This window comes from Triturus cristatus, chromosome 5_2, assembly GCF_964204655.1.
Source record: "Triturus cristatus chromosome 5_2, aTriCri1.1, whole genome shotgun sequence".
Lineage (NCBI taxonomy): Eukaryota > Metazoa > Chordata > Amphibia > Caudata > Salamandridae > Triturus > Triturus cristatus.
The window spans coordinates 1,002,701,950-1,002,720,830 of NC_140588.1; the positions used below are offsets into that span (position 1 = coordinate 1,002,701,950).

An 18,881-nucleotide genomic window follows, 5' to 3' on the forward strand; every position below is an offset into this window, starting at 1 on the left:
CGCTCTGAGCAGCGTAATGTCGCAAGATATAGTGCCTATGGAGGTTTGCATTTACTGAAGGGTAGTCATCACATCTTGTAAGGTGATCTCCTTTTGTTTCGCTGACTGTTGGCCGTTGGCAGAGCTCTGGGTCATGCCTGGTGGGTCCTGTTACTCTTTGGTGAAAGCATACTTATCTAGTCGGTTACTTGGCACTGATCGCTATCCTCTTCCACCCATGACGTCTCAGGCCTTAGGAGGGTATATCCTTTCAAATCGGCGCCGGGAGGGGAGTGTCTGGTACTTTCTGTCTATGTTGAGCTATTTTGGGGGTGATCTGTCATCTACTCCTTCTAATGGCTGGCACCTATTGTCTGCTCCTGAGAAAGTTAGGTGAGGCACCGTGATTACCTGTCCCCGCACCGCGAGTGCCGCCGTGAAACTCCCTCCCGCCGGGATCCAAACTACAACTGTTTGATGGGGTTTCAATGCTTGGTAGGCTGGGTCGGTCGTTTCACTCTGTTTTCAGTGAGCCATTCCTGTGTCCCTGCTGCCTATTCTCCTTCCAGTGTGCTGATTCCCTCTCTCTGGTAGTGAAGGAGTACTATTGCCACTTATAACTGTGTTGGCCTTTATACGGGGTCCTCACGGTCGGTCTGCTGTGTCTGCCACTTTGCCCTGGGGTGATCCGATAATGCCGGGGCTCCCTCTTCGCACCTTAATGGCCGTACCGCTGAGCCGGCTCTCAAGCAATGAGTCTGTGGGGAGCTTTTAGGACGTTGTGGCCGATATAGGCGCTCGCGGGCCGGCTCTGTCGAATTGGGCAGTACATGTATATCACCCCCAGCGGTGCCTCTCTGGACATACATCCCCAGTGCCTACCTCTCCACGGCCACCGCTTTGTCTCGACGCGGTCAGTCTCCCCCAGGTGTTCACGCCACTACTTCATCTTGTGGCGTTCACTCTGATTCCGCCGCCACACGGGTTTCCCATCGTGCTCTATCTCAGCGCTGGCGGTAACCCAGGCGGCTTCAATTTAGTTTCTGTTGTTGCTTCCTCGCTCGCCCGCACTCCGTCCGGGGTCCCAGCATGATCAGGAAGCCACGTCTTCCCCGTCCAGGGCACTTGAGGTCCCGGCTTCACTTCTGGGTCTAGGCCTTGGCTCTGCCCCCAGGTCTCTAGCGGCTCCGGTAGCGTTGTTTTCCGCCGAAAGTTCAGCAGCTGCCGCTCGAGTCTCTACTGTGCCGCCGTCGTTGTTCCTGGACGGTGCAGATGCCGGATAAGTGCCAGGATTCTTCGGGAAATGCTAGGTGGTCACCGGAGCTCACTTAGGCTGCGGCCATCTTTGCCGGTCGCTAGCCACGCCCCCTCGTCATCTCATTGTTTTGAATAAAAAGCTTAAACAGTAAATTAAAGAATAGTTAAATACTGAAAATGTAATTGTTACATCAATTAGTCATGTTTCCAGTATGCCTTGTTGCCACAGTTAATAATAATAAGTTTTATGTTATCATGCCATAAGTGTGTTAGTTGCTTAACTACAAAGAAAAGAAAAGTCACAAACAATTGGCATGGGATACCCTTTTTATTGGACTAACTTGGAGCATTATTTTCACCAGGAAAGTTAGAACAATAAAAACGCAGTGCTGACAAAAACCCAACTTGCATGTCCTTTGAAAAACACGGTGTTTGGGGCTCCCATCAATCAGAATGGAGAAAGATGCACTAAGTGCAAAGAAAGCACACATGATTCCTTCCGCAAACATGACAACCCAGAAATGCTTTGCACCTCCGGATAGAGAACACTGGCTATTTTGCTGTTGTAAAAGGATTTAAAAATACTTTAAAAACGCCTTTTCCATTTGCTATTTTATTTATCTCCATAAATATTTTTTTCGTAAGGCTCGGTGTTTTCTTACAACACTTTTTTTTTAAAACACTTTTTAATTTTACACACAACTTTGTAACACTTTTTTGACTGTGTCCAACAACTGAGTAGTAAAAAAAAAAAAAGATTTGGCAAGTGTGGAGCAGCTGGGTAACCAGGGACATTTCTGCATACTTCTAGTAAACCCACTGAGAAATCAAGTATTTGGCTTCAGTCTACAAATCAATACCATCTCTTTTATTTCTTTTTTGACACAAGCCGCTGAGAGATTGCCTTTTCAGATTACCAAACGAGCCCGTCCTGTCCTTCTTCTCAATGAAAATAACCGTTGTGTTAGCATGCAGAACTTACAATAGCTACTAAATATTACATGTCTTTCCCTGAAAATGTAGCTGCAATAAAAAAAGAGCATAAATATAACCAAAAATAGTAAATAAAAAAAAGCTTCCAAAGCACAACAGTGTACTATAATTAATTAGCATTGCGATGGGGTGTTGTGTGCACATCCAAAACCTAAACAAACCATTTCAAATAGTTTCTTCTATGTATTACTGTATTTACAAATATATGATGCACCCAGCTTGTTTCTTTATTGGGGAGTTTTGTGTACTTCTTCCATAGTCTTTTGCACCAGGTTTCAGAGCTCTTGAGTTTTCTAGGCCAAAGGAGTAGTGGTTCTAGAAGTTTTTGTGCAGTACAGTCTGTACTCTATGAGCTTGGGGAATTTGGTGAAAATTATACTGGATTTCTGAATGCGCGTATCTTGCGCTCTCTGCGTTATTCTTGTTACTTCATCATCATTTGGTGTGTCTCTACTGCCTTGAATGCGGAAGTTCAGTATGCTTCACTGATGCTCGCCGAATCCTCTTCTCTGTTGGACAAATCGATCACGCCTCAGGAGTTGTCAAAAAGGTGCCTGGACATACCCCTCTCACTTGTGTAGGTAGTAAACATGGGATGCATCGTCACCGGCTCCTTCTTGTACTGTGAGATGGCTTGTTACCCTGTATTCCTAACCCCTTCAGTTCTCTTCGGGACACAGTTGTGGAGTTTAACCCAAGGTTCTCAAACAAATGCCTGCATCTGCTTTCCAACAACTTTGCATTGAAGTGTATAGGTCTCAGAGGTCCTGTACTTAATTTTGGTTCTGTGCAGAAAGAAGTTTCAACTTTTGAGTCTATTGTAACAAAAAGAAGGGGTAAGTTTGGGTGGACACCCCACGCTCATTCCTTGTTGTCTCGACAGCTTCACACTGTTTGGAAGATTGGAAGTTCCCCTCACACTCATGGAGTAAAGGACAGGAAATGAGTGGCAGCAACAGGGGTTCTTACAGACCCGATGTGTATGTGAAGGGTCAGGGGACCATGATGGACCATGATGGACTCACTGTTGTCCAACCATGCCTCGCTCTTGTGCCATCAGAACAATGATCACAGATCTATCCCCACCCCAAGCTCAACAAACTCCATTTGTGTTAGATCTTTGCTATCTATTCAGTTTAAACACGAGGGTAAGCAAGTACTCGCTATCCTACTTCAAGTAGGCATGGGGAGTCGTGATTGTACAAGAAGCTACGCTCAACACATACCTATGTTTTTGTTTGGGAACCGTGCTTCTGGCTCGCCAGATCAAAAGATTCAACAACATAGGTGTCACTGGTAAACTTGTCTGTTAGTCAGAAACTATAAATGATGGCACATCTGTAAAAAGCAATAATTAAAGCTGCTAATGCTCCTGAAGGACTATTCTGCCTTATACAACATGGTGAATCCCCCCAACCACAACTTTTTCCTTATGGGGAAACAAAGCAATGTAGACTGTACAAGTAAGCGTTACCCTAATTTTAATATTTGAGAATTTACTACAATGCATTTGATCACCAGTGTCACTGCCTCTAGGCCTATGTAACCTTTTTCTGTAATTCCAATGTGGAAACCCCTTACCGTGCATCCCTTAAAAGTCAATTCCCCCTTTTGATGCTGGAAATACTCCCTACTCCTTTTAAAAATACCAGGAACTGTTTTCATGGTAGGAACCTACCTGTAGGGGGCATGCGAATAACCACAAGCATACGAGTTTGTGCATGATCATCGACTTTGGTGTTGTTGCTCAACCACCTTACTCAACCTCAAACCTATTAATGTTGCAATCTCACTACACTCCCTAGCAAAATTTTGCATTTGGAATTACACTCTCCGAATATAAAAGCCAATTTAGGATGATTTTTTAATTAGGCTTGTGATTTTTAATTTTGATTCCACTTTTTTAAATCTAAGGTGGGCAAAATGCTTTGGGAATTGATCCTTAAGTTTTACATCAAGCCAGAGGTGTGACACAGTCCTTGTGGCCCGGGGTGGTGAGCCAACCCTCCAGGGCCCCCAACAGTTCAAGGGGGCCCCATTCAGCCCAAGGCCAATAAATAGCTGAGATATAGGAGGCACATTTTAGAGATTTACCCTATCAAGGCTGAGTTTACAGAAGAAGGATGAGGTCACAAAGATTCATGTTAGTCTACGTGGGTTGTGCAGTGTGTAGATACATTTGTCACTGATCCTAATGTTGGTGCAGGGAACCTTTCAGGTCTCAATAAGAGTGGAGAGAGAGTGCGATCCTTTTGTTTGTATAAGTAGTTTATAGTCCCTGATAAGTTGGTCTGCATTCCGAGCGGATTAAGACTCGCAAATCCCTCCATTAGACCCGAGAGATGGTGTGTCTTTTGCTTTCTCGCCCTAGGAATGCCAGGTATGCCCAGATGTGGGTCCCAGGCTCACATGTCCACTGGATTCAAGCTACCCTGGTTGATGAAGAGTGATACCCTGAAACTGGTCTCAGGATGTTTGTTTCCGGTCCAGGGAGGATCTGGCTTGGCAGTTCAGGCTGGACTGTTCCCATGAGGCGCAGGGTCAAGACTGATTTGCTTCTACACCGAGGTGGCGTGGTGACAAAAAGAACAATGGATTTAACCCAGATCTCTTGACTGAGGGTGAATGTTTGATTTTATTCTACAATCCGTCCATCAATTGTGTGTCTTCTGCATTAGACCAGCATAGCCTTTGTGCAGCATCTAAATCTGGCAAATGGCACTTTGCTGAGAAGAGTGCCGTAACGACACTACATTATGTTCTTATGGGTTTAATTGGCAGTGTGGTTTTTCAATCTGGATCTTGGGTATGTGACGACATACACAGTGGTCCTCCCCACCTTCCTGAAGAGCTGTACCCATCTTTAATTTCCTCGCCCTGGCTACATTGCTAGTGAGGGCCTACCACCACAGTCCACTAGACAAAGGGTCAGTGCATGCCACAAGAAGCTAAGTTGACACTATGACTTTTGATAGCTGCCTATTAAAATAAAAGTTTGGTCATGAAGTGTCATCTTAACTTGGCAAAGGCTGAGAGCTGCTCTACAACTTTCTTTTGTCAAGTGATTTGTCGGTCCCTTTTCACACACTGTGGCTTCATCCCCACCACATGCCTGGCCATGTTTATTTAGCACCTGTTCAGGAACTGCATCAAACCTTAGGGAGATGTTATGTTACTGAAAAGTCACCACCACTTCCATGGCAATTAATATTTTTAAATGGACATTACTTTTTGCTGATTAGAAGCAAATAACCTAATTATCCAATACAGAATCAAAAGTTGTTTTAGTCTTTTGCAACTTCTGTGAAATTTCCCGGTTTGCCTTTTCCTTCCTTTGAACAAGGTTTTTTTTCACATTTAGAGAGAACACTCATTCTAATCAAATCCAGATAAGCTGAATATGCAAAATTATTCTTTGCAGGGCAACTGTTAGAGGACCTTGTGCAATAACAGAACACTAACAGGTATATTTGCTAGCCTTTCGCATGTGCTCACGTGGTGCAACGCAATTTTGTGCAGTGCTTGTGGGCTTTTTCAATTTATAGTAAATAGACGCTACATTTTGCGAGCAGAAAACTTAAACAAATATACCTCAATTCTTTTCCCAAAGTATATGCACTACTTTACTCAGTTTTAGGGAAGCACAGAGATCATATATATTTGAATATATAATTATTTAGAGTTTATTATTTAAAGGACAACTAGTGTGCACGTATGTATGTGTATTTTACAAACTGTAAGACTGAAGGTAATGTTCGTACAGATGTTTTTTTTTTTAAATTATAGGTTTTTGAAAGTTTAAAATGAATAAAAGCCGCAGCCACAGACCCAGTCTGAAACATGTGCATGTCTTGAAAGGAATTAAGAGGGGTGGCTGATTTAATGCCATAAAAAAACAGGAGTTTATATGTATTCCTGGCCAGGGGACTACTGCAGGCAGCTTCAAGAGGCTAGTGTTTTCTAGTTGAAAACAGAATCAGAATTTCTTTTTTTAGGTTCCCCTATTCTAGACTAGTTTATCTACGTGACCTAAAAGTGCCTGGAGTATAAGTATTCGATTTAGAGGGCACATGAGTTCCTTAATTTTGGATTATATATAATACCCTGTTGTTGGCAACTATGCAAGTTTGAGCTTCTGTTTTGGCACTTCCCATTGTCACAAGTTTGGGGTGGAAGCCAGTAACCTTTTGGCAAAAGGATGTTTCTTGCACCACACCACTAAAGGCTAGAAGTGGCCCTTGCCTTGAGTTTGGCGTTAATGGTCCTCTTGGCACTGCCCGTTGAAAGGCTAGCGCAATAAAGTGCATGGACGCTTGGAATGTTTGCATGACTATGTAGCTCCTAGACACCCCAGGGTAGTAGTGGGCTTTACAAATTTAATTTTCATTTCATTTATGTTGAGAGCAAGAAATAGAGCGATGGCGACGATAGTGTCATCTTCCAGCACAGATGCATGATGGGAGTATCTTAGGACATAGCGGATTAGTAAAGTAATAACATATCTTCATTAGAACATGAGGATATGTTTCCCTTCCAGAATTCCTTCTAGTCTTCCCGTTTTCCTAAGGCCTACTCAGCAGTATACCAAAAACGTGCTCCATGCCATGCAGCCTTCAGAGTCACTACCTAGAGGCACCAATGCAACCTTTTAACAAAGATAAACTTTAAAAATAAGACTTTGTATTTGTAATGATCAACCATCCCACCCAGCGAGCCTTTACACCCTGGAGAGGACTGACATGCAGAGTGGATATAATATGTGACGTCATCTAGCAGTCTTTTAAAAGAAGGTCTGGTGACCCCAATTCTTTATGAAAATGGACTTATGTTTTATACTTAGCAGGTGGGGAGAGGATGTAATCTAGCTTTAAAATCGATGAGCCCAAGTCAACGGGAGACCTTGTGAATACGGTCTATGTGCACTACCTTTTAGGAGCTATCAAGAAAATGTATTCTAAAGAGAATACGGGTACATTTCTTTACACATCTAGCTGACGACCTCCACGGAGCCATAGATCGCTTCTTCCCAAACCCTGTGAGATTTAGAAATACCCTTGACAGGCAGGATGCTTAATGCCTGACAAGGTGCATGTATGACTATGTTACCACCTCACACCAGCATGTTTGATTTTATGGGTGTAAGACTTGGAACAACTCTACATCAAAGAGACAATCTGACGCGGACCACAGCACCCACCTTCCCAAATTACAGGCTTAATGATAGATTTCCCTGTCGCTTTAAAACGAAATAATCAGATGTTTCAAAATGCTTTGTAGCATTAGATGTTTTTCTGGGTATACACATCAGCGCCAATCTGGTCCCCCTTAGCCGTAGCTACGGGAGATCCAACTTCTGTGATGCTTGGCAAGCTTTAGGGAAGATACAGAATTGCTGGATTTTGAACAGGTTTTGAGAGACATTCAGGAAGGTGCTCCAGGGACTTTACGTGTTCTCTAAGGTTCATGCCACCATTGAAGACCTCGGTGCCAGGCTTTTGTGCTCTTCATCACTGGAACAGCGTGCCCGCTCTTCATGATATACAATATGACAATGACCTACACATCAGAAAAGCAATGTCACGGAGGGTGATTTCCAAACATTATGTGAGGGGTTGCCGCCGCCAAGTATAAGGTGTTTACTCTTCATCCAGAAAACAACATAACAGTAGCAAAAAATCAGTAGGATGACATTAAAATGTTGTGCGTAACGACGATAGAACAAATTGATTTTGCCTGGTGGCCAGGAAAAAGGAGCAAAGCTTCCATGCAGTAAGGCATGGAACTTGGGATGGTCTCCTTATGGTGATAGTGTTGTGACATTTCTTAGTTTAAAAAAAAGTTTCGCCAGGAAGGAAGCATTTTCTTGACAACTTCCTCTGTGTCGAATCGGATCTAAGATGCTTACATTTTTCTACCTTACCACATTTTGGTAGAGCTGTTGCTTTCATGCCCTAAGCAGGGTCTTCCTTGTTATTTGAGATGACAGAGATGATGTACGGGTGGTGTAGCCATTTACCTCTGGGAATGGATATCACTGTGTTAGGAAAACAGGCCCTCCCATGTTGGTTTCTTCTCTTAGGGCACAATCAGCTGAACCTCCTAGAACTGGAAAACTAAACCTATCATTGCTCCCTATCAGCTAATTCCTCCATGGCCTAACAACAAGGAACAAGCAGGCAGGACTATTAAGGGATCCAATAAAGACAGGCCTGATGTAGATAGATATTGTGCAGGAGAGGGCAGTTTTGTATGGCATGGCAGTCTTTTCAACGTCAGTAAATATTAAATTTTGCTAGAAAAAAAATAAAGAATTGGAATAAAACATCATTTAAAAATAACGTAGTGTGTTTGTTGCAGGAAGGAGAATTCTCGTTGAGGTCTCCTAAAAATCCATATTGGGAGGTCTGGCAAATCTCAATTTACTCCAGGATGTCGTGCAATGAAGAAAGAGTAGGTCTTCTAGAATGTGCCACCAATCGTTCGAACAGAAGTAGAAACAACCTGTCACAGAATAAAGATTTGACACCCCCTGTTTTCCCAAGAACATCTAAAAAACAGTAAAAGCAAGAGAAGTACAGTACTTAGCAGTATCACAGTGCACTACAGAGCACACTCGGACTGACACGATTGAAAACAGAGAAATGCGGATTCGCCTATCCCAAGGCCTTGAATGTCCAAGAGGGTTTCTTGCTTGTTTGTCCCCATGGAAGGAGTAAAAGAAACCTTAGCCCACCTCTCACTCCCATGAATCTTCTCGCTTCTCCTTTTGGAGAAGGCAGAATCCAAACCTCCAAAACACCTCTCAAATGATGTGGCTTGTGTGTAGAAGTTCAGTAGAGCACCAAAAACTCAAAACTCAAGTAAAAGGAATCCAGGGGAAGAGTCAAAATGAGCTGAGTGAAGTCGGTATCCAGGAAACAAAATAAAAAAGACAAACCTAAGAGCACTCTAACAGGGCAGCAGATGTGTTTGAAGTCCTTTAAGCTTCTGAGTTGCCGGGTTGACTTATCACTTTTCCAACAGGAAAAAGAAAAAAAACAGCGACGACGAAAATAGTTTTTGTTTGTTTGGTTTTTTTTTTTTGGTCCTTCCGTATTTTAGTTGCAACAGTGCTTCTCCGAAAAAAAGGTCCATCTATAAATATAATTTTCTTTTTTCTTTTTAAATTCTCCTCTCAATATATATATATCTATATATCTATATATTATTTTTTGAATGGCGTTAACCTGCTGAAGTTTTGCCAGAACGGTGACTGGCTTCGTTTGGGTTCGTTGAACTCGAAGACCTGGGCTTGGGTGAATCCATCCGTTACCATGTATTGTCCATGTATTGTCCCTGGTTCCTGGGGTGGTGGGTAGGCAGGAGGTACGGACTTCGGGTAGCTGACACCTGAGAGGAAAAAAGGATCAATTAGTCTCAGCTGAGTAAAGTGACAAATCAGAACAATTTCACACTGTCTCTTTGGCTTTACCAAGTATCAATTGTAATGAAATGAAAATGGTAGTTCTAGAGCACGGCTATCACCCAAGGGTATCTAGGCGCTAAGACAACCGAGAAAGAAACAGCATACAGTAGAGCCAGAAAGATAGTACTATGTGTTTATTAACCAAGTCTTCAAACATTTCAGAAATTCCAAGAGATTTGGTTATTCTTAAGTCCTGAGGGAAGTGAGTTCCACAGCTTTGCTGTGCAGGCTACGAATCTCTTTCCACCCCATGTAGTTGTTTTGATATTAGGGACGCTCAGGTTTCCACTAAAGGAATTGTATAAAGGGAGTTTGCTGTAAAATAAAGTTAAAGATCCCGGACATGACTTTAGTTTGATATATGGTCCATTCGCTTATGGAATGTAGAAGCTTCAGATAACCTATGTTATGGGCTCTCAGGCATCCTTCCAGGGTGAAAATGAGTTGAGCTTATGTTATTTGATGGTATGCAGTGCAAAAGTTGGCAAATTCTCTGTGCCTGAACTCTACAAGAATGCACGCAAGCTGGCGTTACCAAGATAAATGCTGGTATGGTTAGACAAGCATTATGAAGGCTCATCCACAAGTAGGTCTGTAGCCAAGATTGTTTCAGACACTTGGTTGCTTATTATAAAAGATCTCAGAAAACAAGGAGACCTGACGCATTCTCATAACCAGACAAACATCAATACAAAGAAGGGTCTGATAATTAATAAAAAAATCCTAAATTAGAACTGAATCTGTAATGCTTTCAAATACTAAGGGCCTGATTTAGATTTCGGCAGACGTGTTACTCTCTCACAACGGTGACAGATATCCCATCCGCCGAAATTATAAATCCCATAATATCCTATGAGATTTATATTTCGGTGGACGAGATACCCATCACCGTTGTGACTAAGTAACCCATCTGCCGAAATCTAAATCAGGCCCTAAGATTTTAAACAAGAGCTTTCTGCACGCCTGAAGCCAAAGGACTTCGGTTAATGCAGTGCGAGATGTGTTTCTTGAGTATTTTTTGCCTGTTGATGGATTCTATGTCATACACTAGCAAGTAGTTGGCTTCTCTCAGTAGGTAGCTTGAAAAGAATGAAACACGTGTGTCCTGTGTGTGAGGTCTCTATGAAGTATAGGTGTATGACAATGAGGTGGAAGGGTACTCTACACAAAGGACTTATAATGTGGTTGAGGAAGATGCGTTTTGATCACAATGAGGGACAATACGGAATTTGCGTGTGGGTCTGCTTTGTAAAGTTCAGCCCATACAGTTATCTGATTCCCAACAAAAGGCTGGTGTGTTTGATTTCAGGCTGCAAAGCAGCATCATCTAATTAACAGACTATTTTGTTGCACATGTTGGGAAATAATACTTGAATGCATTAGTTCACTGTGTGCAACTACGTTTTTTGACAGTTCGACAAATAAAATATTGCAACAAACGGAGTTTACTGGACAATGGAGAACAACTAATTGAGACTCAAAGGCAGAAGCAGGAACGAGGCAAGAGGGGAGACTAATTAGGAAGGTGATGAGACAAAGAGTAATCGGAAAAAAACTAGGTCTGGGCGAAGTTCACGGTGTTCAGCTGTGCTGAACTCCGTGAAGTGACCAAAAAACTCTGCTGCACTACGCGGAGTTCCGCAAGTGGCAGAGTGCATTAGGTCACACCGTTCACGCTGATTTTTAGCACTGGGTGTTTGTCCAACACTGGAAAATCAGCACGGACGGCACCATGAGCAGCACAAGAGGACTCTGCTTCTTTTTAATCCTCAACGTGAACGGAAGGTTTCTCAACACGAGCAGTAGCGGCCATCCGCGAATGTCCACATTGAGAAATCTTGTTGGGAGGTGGTCTGGAATAAGATTGTACTTGCTTGCTCGCACTCACCAACTTATCGTTGGCAGGTGCGAGTGAGGAAAAAAGTCTTTCTGAACGCTGCATGCTACGCAGAGCGGGAAAAACTCCACGAGCAGAGCGCAGTTTCACGCCCAGGCCTAAAAAAAACAAGTGAAATAAATAAATATAAGAAAAAATAAAAAGACTATTGCTATTGGAAGGAGAAATAAGCAAACAGAATAAGTAAACTACAATGACAACGTCAAAAAAGAGGCTACAAGAATCTAGTAATGCAGACCATAGCATTTCAATATTTTTAGTTAGGACTCCGCTGTTATCTAAGCTTTACACTGGATGAATTCTACCCAGCCATATTTTATCAATAAACACAAGACTACACCTTTCTCTGCCTTCTCCTCCAATACACCAGCTATATTTTCAATCAATTAATTGTGGCCCTGTGAATAAGAAATACTGGAGTGTAACATGGTTGTGCCCGTCACAACTATTCATGGAGCATTTAACTACCTCACTGTCCCTTGCATGTAACCTTACGCAGCGAAGGGTAGAATATTGTCAGACACCTCACATCTCTGTGCAAGTTATCTTTATCAGGCTGGAGTAGGACAATGGGCAGGTTCCTCACTGCCCCTTGCAAGTCACTTTTATCAGCCAGGTGCTCTTCTGCTTCTGGCATGTCTACTACCACACCCTTGTCGCAAGACTTCATGACGCCGTCATTCACGGCAAAGCCTTAGAGTGGACCCTCTTGTTCCTCACCAACCAAACTCAGAGAGTCAGGCTCCCACTGTCCTCCTCAGAACCCACAAAGATCAGCTGTGGAGTCCCTCAGGGCTCCTCCCTGAGCCCCACCCTCTTCAACATCTACATGGCCCCGCTGGCAGTCATTGTCAGAAACCATGGACTAAACATCGTCTCCAACGACACCTGGCTGATTCTCTCCCTCAACAGCGAACCTACAGCAGCAAAGAACAACTTCCACAACAAGATGAAGGCAGTCACCACCTGGATGAAGGACAGCTGCCTCAAAATCAACTCCGAAGAAACTAAAGCCCTCATCCTGGGAACCACCCCCTATGCCTGGGAGAACTCCTAGTGGCCTGCAAGGCTCGGAGCTCCCCCACACCCATCAACCACACCCATAACCTCAGCAACATCTTTGACTCCTCGCTCTCAATGAACCACCAAATAAATGCAGTCTCATCCTCCTGCTCCACATGCCCCGCCTTCTTCGAAAGATTTTTAAGTGGATCCTCACCGAGTCCAGAAGAATGGTCACCCAGGCACTCATCAGCAGCAAACTCGGCTACAGCAACGCACTCTACGCCAGCAGCATCCAAAAGCTCCAAATGAAATTGCAAAGAATCCAGAACGTCGCCACAAGACTTATCCTGGACATCCCCGCTGCAGCCACATTGCCGATCACCTGAGAAACCTCCACTGGCTCCTGATCAACAAAAGAATCACCTTCAAGCTCCTCACGCACGCCTACAAGGGCCTCCACAACATTGGACCTGCATACTTCAACCACCGCCTCTCCTTCTACACTCCCACCAGACACCTCTGCTTCACCAACCTTGCCCTGCCCACTATCCCACGGATGTGCAAGACCACGACCGGAGGAAGATCCTTCTCCTACCTCGCCGCAAAGACCTTGAACTCTCTTCCTCTACATCTCAGTCAATCACCCTCACTGCCTCAATTCAGGAAGGACCTCAAGACCTGGCTCATCAAATAACCTGCATAACTCACTCCCCAGCGCCTTGAGACCCTAACGGATGATTAGCCGGACTCTATAAGAATCTTGATTGATTGATGTGTAGGGCATTGGGCAGGTTCCTCACTGTCACTTGCACGCCACTTTCAGCAGCTATGTGTAGAATGCTATCAGGTGCCTTGCTGCCTCTTGCAAGTCACTTTTATCAGCCAGGTGTAGGACATTGGGCAGGTTCCTCACTTCCCCTTCAAGTCACTTTCAGCAGCCAGGAGAAGAACGTTAGTTAGTCACTGTCCCTCACACTCCACTTTTAGCAGCCCATAGTCGGATACTGGCCAGGTGCTTCACCGTCCCATGTAGATCAGATTCCCCATGCACGTCACTATCAGCATGCAGCGTAGGATACTGTGGAGATGCCTCACTGCCCATCATGTTACATTCAGTGGAAGGAGTAGGACATTCAGCTAGTACCTCTCTACCCCATGCGTGCCACTTTCAGCAGCTAGGCAATACAGTGGAAATGCCTCACTCTCCCTGGCACGTCACTCTCAGCATCTAGGAATATCAGCTAATGGGACATACTGATGGTGGGCTTGGAGGATTTTAGCTTTGACGTTCACACTGAGTTATCTATTCAATGATACAATAAATACACCCAAAAATCTAAAACATGAGGATACTGAATGAGGGAATTTGTTATTTTTTCAGGTTTACAAACATCTAAATGACTGTCTGAACCTTTATTTTATAAATATCCCTGTAGTGCACATACACATATTGAACCCAACTTATGAAAATGCAGAACAGCATCCAACCAAATAAAAACACTACCCAAACTTTATTTGCATCTAGTCATTTCGTCTCAGTACTTTTCTATGAAAGCAATTATAATGAAAAGATTTAATAGAAAAATGATTTAATTAAAAAACAAAATCATAAAAAGACAAATCAGACATACATTTCATGCAAATTAAAACACTAAGGTGAAAGTTTGGGTCAAAATACGAGATAAGTTTGGATAATACCAGGATAATGAGTAGAGCCAAGGATAGGATCAGGATAAAGGTAAAGAATAAAGTAGGGTAAAGGGGTCAGGATCAACTTAGTGTAGAGTTAGAGTAATGGTAATCATCAAGGGAAGGGTTATCCTTAGGTTGGATTAAAGGTTTAGTTGAAGATTAAAGTTACAGTCAGAACTAGGTTATGGGTCATGATTAGGGATGGGTCAAGTGTAAGCATCAATGGCCACAGATGGGTCCAGGACTGTGCTTAGGTTCAATGTTACACTCAGGGTCAAGACTATGCTAATATAAGAGCTATAAACATAGAGCGTCATTTATAGTGAAGCTGGCCACTCGCCAACCCACCTGGTCAAAAGAGGCCCTCTCTTCCACCCTCCAGGAAGAAGACAGACTGCCATACTTTGAGCTCTTATTCTTGTCCCTAAGGATTGTTTGGCCAAATGTATTTCAGCCAGTGTGAGTGAAGCACTTTTGACAACACTGCAATGCCAGTGAGAGGCCCTGTACTGTAAGCTGATCAGAAATATGTTATGTTATGTATAAGTATACACTCAAAGTAGGTGCTTTTTTCTGAATAACATAAAATCAATGGCCCTGGTGTGCAGGAAGATTTCATCTTGTGCATGACTGGCATTGTTCTGTTACAAGAGCATCAAAAACCTCCCATAAATAGGTCTGTCCTTCTGACAGTCTGAGGCAGCAGCCCCCTTACACACAGGATGTGGGTGTGGTTCCACCATGGGAGTTCTCCCCCTTCGAAATTAGGCTGGGGAACAACTCATTTGTTTGACAAACTATAAATGACCCAATTAGTTGAGGTTAGGTTAGGGGTTAGGTCAATGTTATGGTTAAAGGCAAGGAATGCATGAGTTACATTTAGGTTTGTAGTTAGAATTTGGGATAGGATCAAAAGCCATGTTAACGGTTGAACCTAGATGTTGGTTTAAGTTTTCTTGTATATCTAAACAACATTTTAGAAAAATATGCAAACAAATTCACAAGAAGGGAGGTTGTACTGCTGAAAAACAACCCGATTTATAATTACACATTTCAACCAAATAAGTTTGATTGCAAAGTCAATTGTAATGCAAGGTACACCGAAATCTGGATTTTTTCTTAGAATGGGTTTCTACTAAATAGTTTTTCTGGAATGCTCCAAGTCATCATTTGTATTATTGTACCAGGAAGGAAAACAGAGTTATTAAAGGTTTTTACAACAGAAATGAATGTGACAGGCCAATTTACAATAAAAGGAGTAACTCCATATCGTCTTAGATGTGAGTGTACAAAGTGCACTGATTTCCTCATTGTTTGAAATTCTTTAAATGGACAATCATACACATGCAGAAACAGGGCCTCCGGTAAGTCCTTGGCACATACCTGTCCACCCTACCTCTACTTCTGAACACTGTTCACAGAATACAAAGTCCACAGTAAAAGTATTACAATGAAGATTTAGTTACATATTTGAGTTTGTTGCCTTTTCATATGTTTTTTTTTTTGTATATGCCACTGAGTTCAAATCCCCAGAAAAAATGGGATACTTCACTTTATCCTTACACCCACCTGAACTAGGCATAAGTTTATAGGTGCAATGCGTGCCGGAAATTAAGTTGCTAATATTGATAAATTTACACCAAGTTATGATTTTGTATGTACATTGCCAATACCACTTCCCACGCATATCCATAGGAACCAGCACTACCCCGTCTTTGACTTATAACCATGAAAGTCTAGATAACCGGTGGACTCTCCTCCATTAAAGATGTCATCTACACGGGTAAACATCTGAAAATTCTGATTGTATGAAGAAGGATTCATTATTTGCAGACATAGCTTTTTGGGCAAGTAAGTTTAACTTGTGCTTAGGATTGTTTAAGAATCAGCTCAATACTTTTTTAAAGATTGCTACAATGGCATGCTTATTTGGGGTGTTGCTGTTCCACACCAAGTCAATTCCAGCCTGCGCGGCAAGACACATAGTTTCAGTTTGGTAGTTTAAGATCATGGAAGACCCTTCTGACCGGGTACAAAACGAGAGATCCAACATTTTCTGTTGCTCAAACCAAAAAATCATTTGGCCATCCCCCCTTTTCCCTTCCCTCCAATGGGCCATTTCACAAGAAGAAGCAAACACTTACAATATAGTCATGATTCCCAATTCCTCTTCTTAGAAGCTGAAATTGTGCTGCAAGTTGAATATTTTAATTGTGGGAAGCGCGCCCAGTCGTTAAACGCGGGATCAATTTCATGTAGAAATGTCTGGAATATTTCCAGTGCAAATTCTGAATGAAAAAGGTTATGCCACTAATATAATCCACTCTTGCAAAGATTCTGCCACCCACATACTCTGACATGCTCTTTTATGAACTCTCATGTTGTGTGGGCAGCAAGGGGAATCTGAGTAAGGGCTTATGGGTGGTTAATCCAAAGGTCTCTGGTGACATAACATGTGGATTGGGGTGAAAGGAAAGAAGCTTGAAGACAGATTGGTGTTGCGCTGGGTGCCTTGCAGTTGAAAACATGTTACCAGTCTTCTGAATAGAGAAGTTTATTAATCTGAAAGAAAGAGAAAAGTAACAAAACTATTTCAAGAGAGTGCTGTGGTCCTGTTCCACAACTTTAAATCATAAATTTTGAAGCATTTCAATGTATGAGCCACAATATGGCAGCATTAAATATGAAATGTGAAACAACTAAAGGTATAGGGATGATTGACAAGAATTGATGTATGCCTGGAAATGTAGAATGATTAAGTATTAATTTCAGTCTTCTGTACTACTCTGCTTACTATGCTTAGACAGAATACACAGAAACATTATGCACTGCATAGCATTCTGAAGGGAGAGGCGAGGCACATCGGCCAGAGCAGCTGACTCCAGCGCGGGGCTCACGGTTCGATCCCCGGTGCCGGCAACAGCTCAGCTCAGCATCATGTGACTCTGGGCAATAGCTCACTTAATCTCCCCGATAGCCCACAGCGCCTTGAATCCTTAAGGGGTGATATGTTCGCGCTTTACAAATATGGATCTATATATGAATGAGGAGAAATAGGTAACTATCAAAATATGACTAGATATACACACATCAGGCAACACTCATCATCAGAAACTCATACATGCACCTGACACCCAGGGCCCTGCCATCTTCCATTCTTGCTATGCATTAAATTGGAGCCAGAGTGCTGTCTGAAGCAGCATGACACAGACATCCTTATTGAGAAGAAGAGGAACTTCACCGAGAAGGACACTGACACTGTGGTCAACTTAGTAGTTGACTACTGTGGGGAACTACATGGCCTGCCGCAACAGTTCCTTCCTCGACAGGATGTCACCGAAAGGGTGACTGTGCCTGGTCTGGAGGTCTGCACAGCGGGAGATATAAGGAAAAAATGACAGGATGAGATATTGCATGGGTAGGATCATGTTATCAATAAACAGGTGACAGCTGCTTTGCTTGGATGTAAGCCCTAACTACGCCGCTACCTCAACCCCTTCGATCAACGCATTCTCTCAAGAACACATTCTCACCAGCTAAATGACCAGCGAGTTCCAGACAACAACCTTCTAAGGCCAGCTAAAATTGACCTATTACTACTCGAAGAAAGACAGCACTCTGTGAAAATGTTATCATGGCCACTAACCGCATATGTGCCAGTCCAAAGCACCCAATCACACACTTGCAAAATCAAACCCTCCCCACTTAGGCTCTGATTCCAAGTCCGTCAGAACCTTGGTGCTACCTCGTAAATAACAATAGGGTTGGGTTCATTATTTATCAGATGCGATACAAACCTAGATTTTTTATGAAATAACTTTCAGATTTCGGTGCTTGCCACACTAGAGTCTGCATGGTACGGTAAATGCCGTATACTTTTCCCGTTATATTTAGCTGGTTCGACCTACCGAAATGTAATGCAGGGTGAAATATGTAATGCCCTTAGTAATCGCTGGGTGTGTTCAATAACATTCAAGTCGGAATTTTGACCCCTGCGTAAGCAGGTGTTTGCGCAGAAATCACTGACCAGCTTGTAAATAGGGCATAAGGAGCAAGATATGAAATTGAACATACATGAGCACACAAACTCAACGTTTGCACATGTGAGCAATATTTTCTTTACTCCTCAAGCCTACAACATTCCATGGAACTGCAGAAGAGGCAATGTCAGTCCCAGCAACACCCTAGAGATAAGTGCCACAAGACATGTCCACTGTGACTATGTTTCACAACCATCCTATTCTGCATGTCTTATGCTGTTTGGCCATGAGAAGCCCTAGTTATAAACATCCCATATCCATGCTCCGGTAGTCTGTTACTTTGAACTTTGCAGGACTTGTGTTAACAGACCCTCAGCCACATGCCACCACCCATGTGCTAATGTCCTACTTGCCATGCAATGAGCAAGGGCCACTCAATGCAGACGGATGACTGCACCTGGCAAGTCAATTTCAACATTTCCACTTTCTGTCATGCCAAGTCTACTTCTATACACTGTCATTATATGTACATCTCAATATGGCATATTAACATATAAGCCAATGCAATCATATCACATATATGATGTGGGTTTCCCACACACACGTCATGTTA

At 42.9% G+C, this 18,881-nt stretch overlaps 1 protein-coding gene across 1 annotated transcript in view; it reads right to left on the bottom strand.

Moving 5' to 3' along the window:
• Nucleotides 1–1,545: 1,545 nt before the first annotated feature.
• The window catches only part of ARHGEF9 (Cdc42 guanine nucleotide exchange factor 9), a 1,163,048-nt gene continuing 1,145,712 nt past the window's right edge, over nt 1,546–18,881 (bottom strand). Inside the window, exon 16 of the mRNA XM_085608275.1 lies at nt 1,546–9,618. Coding sequence (XP_085464401.1) covers nt 9,434–9,618 — 185 coding nt within the window. The 3' untranslated portion in view covers nt 1,546–9,433. The remainder of the gene's footprint in view (nt 9,619–18,881) is intronic.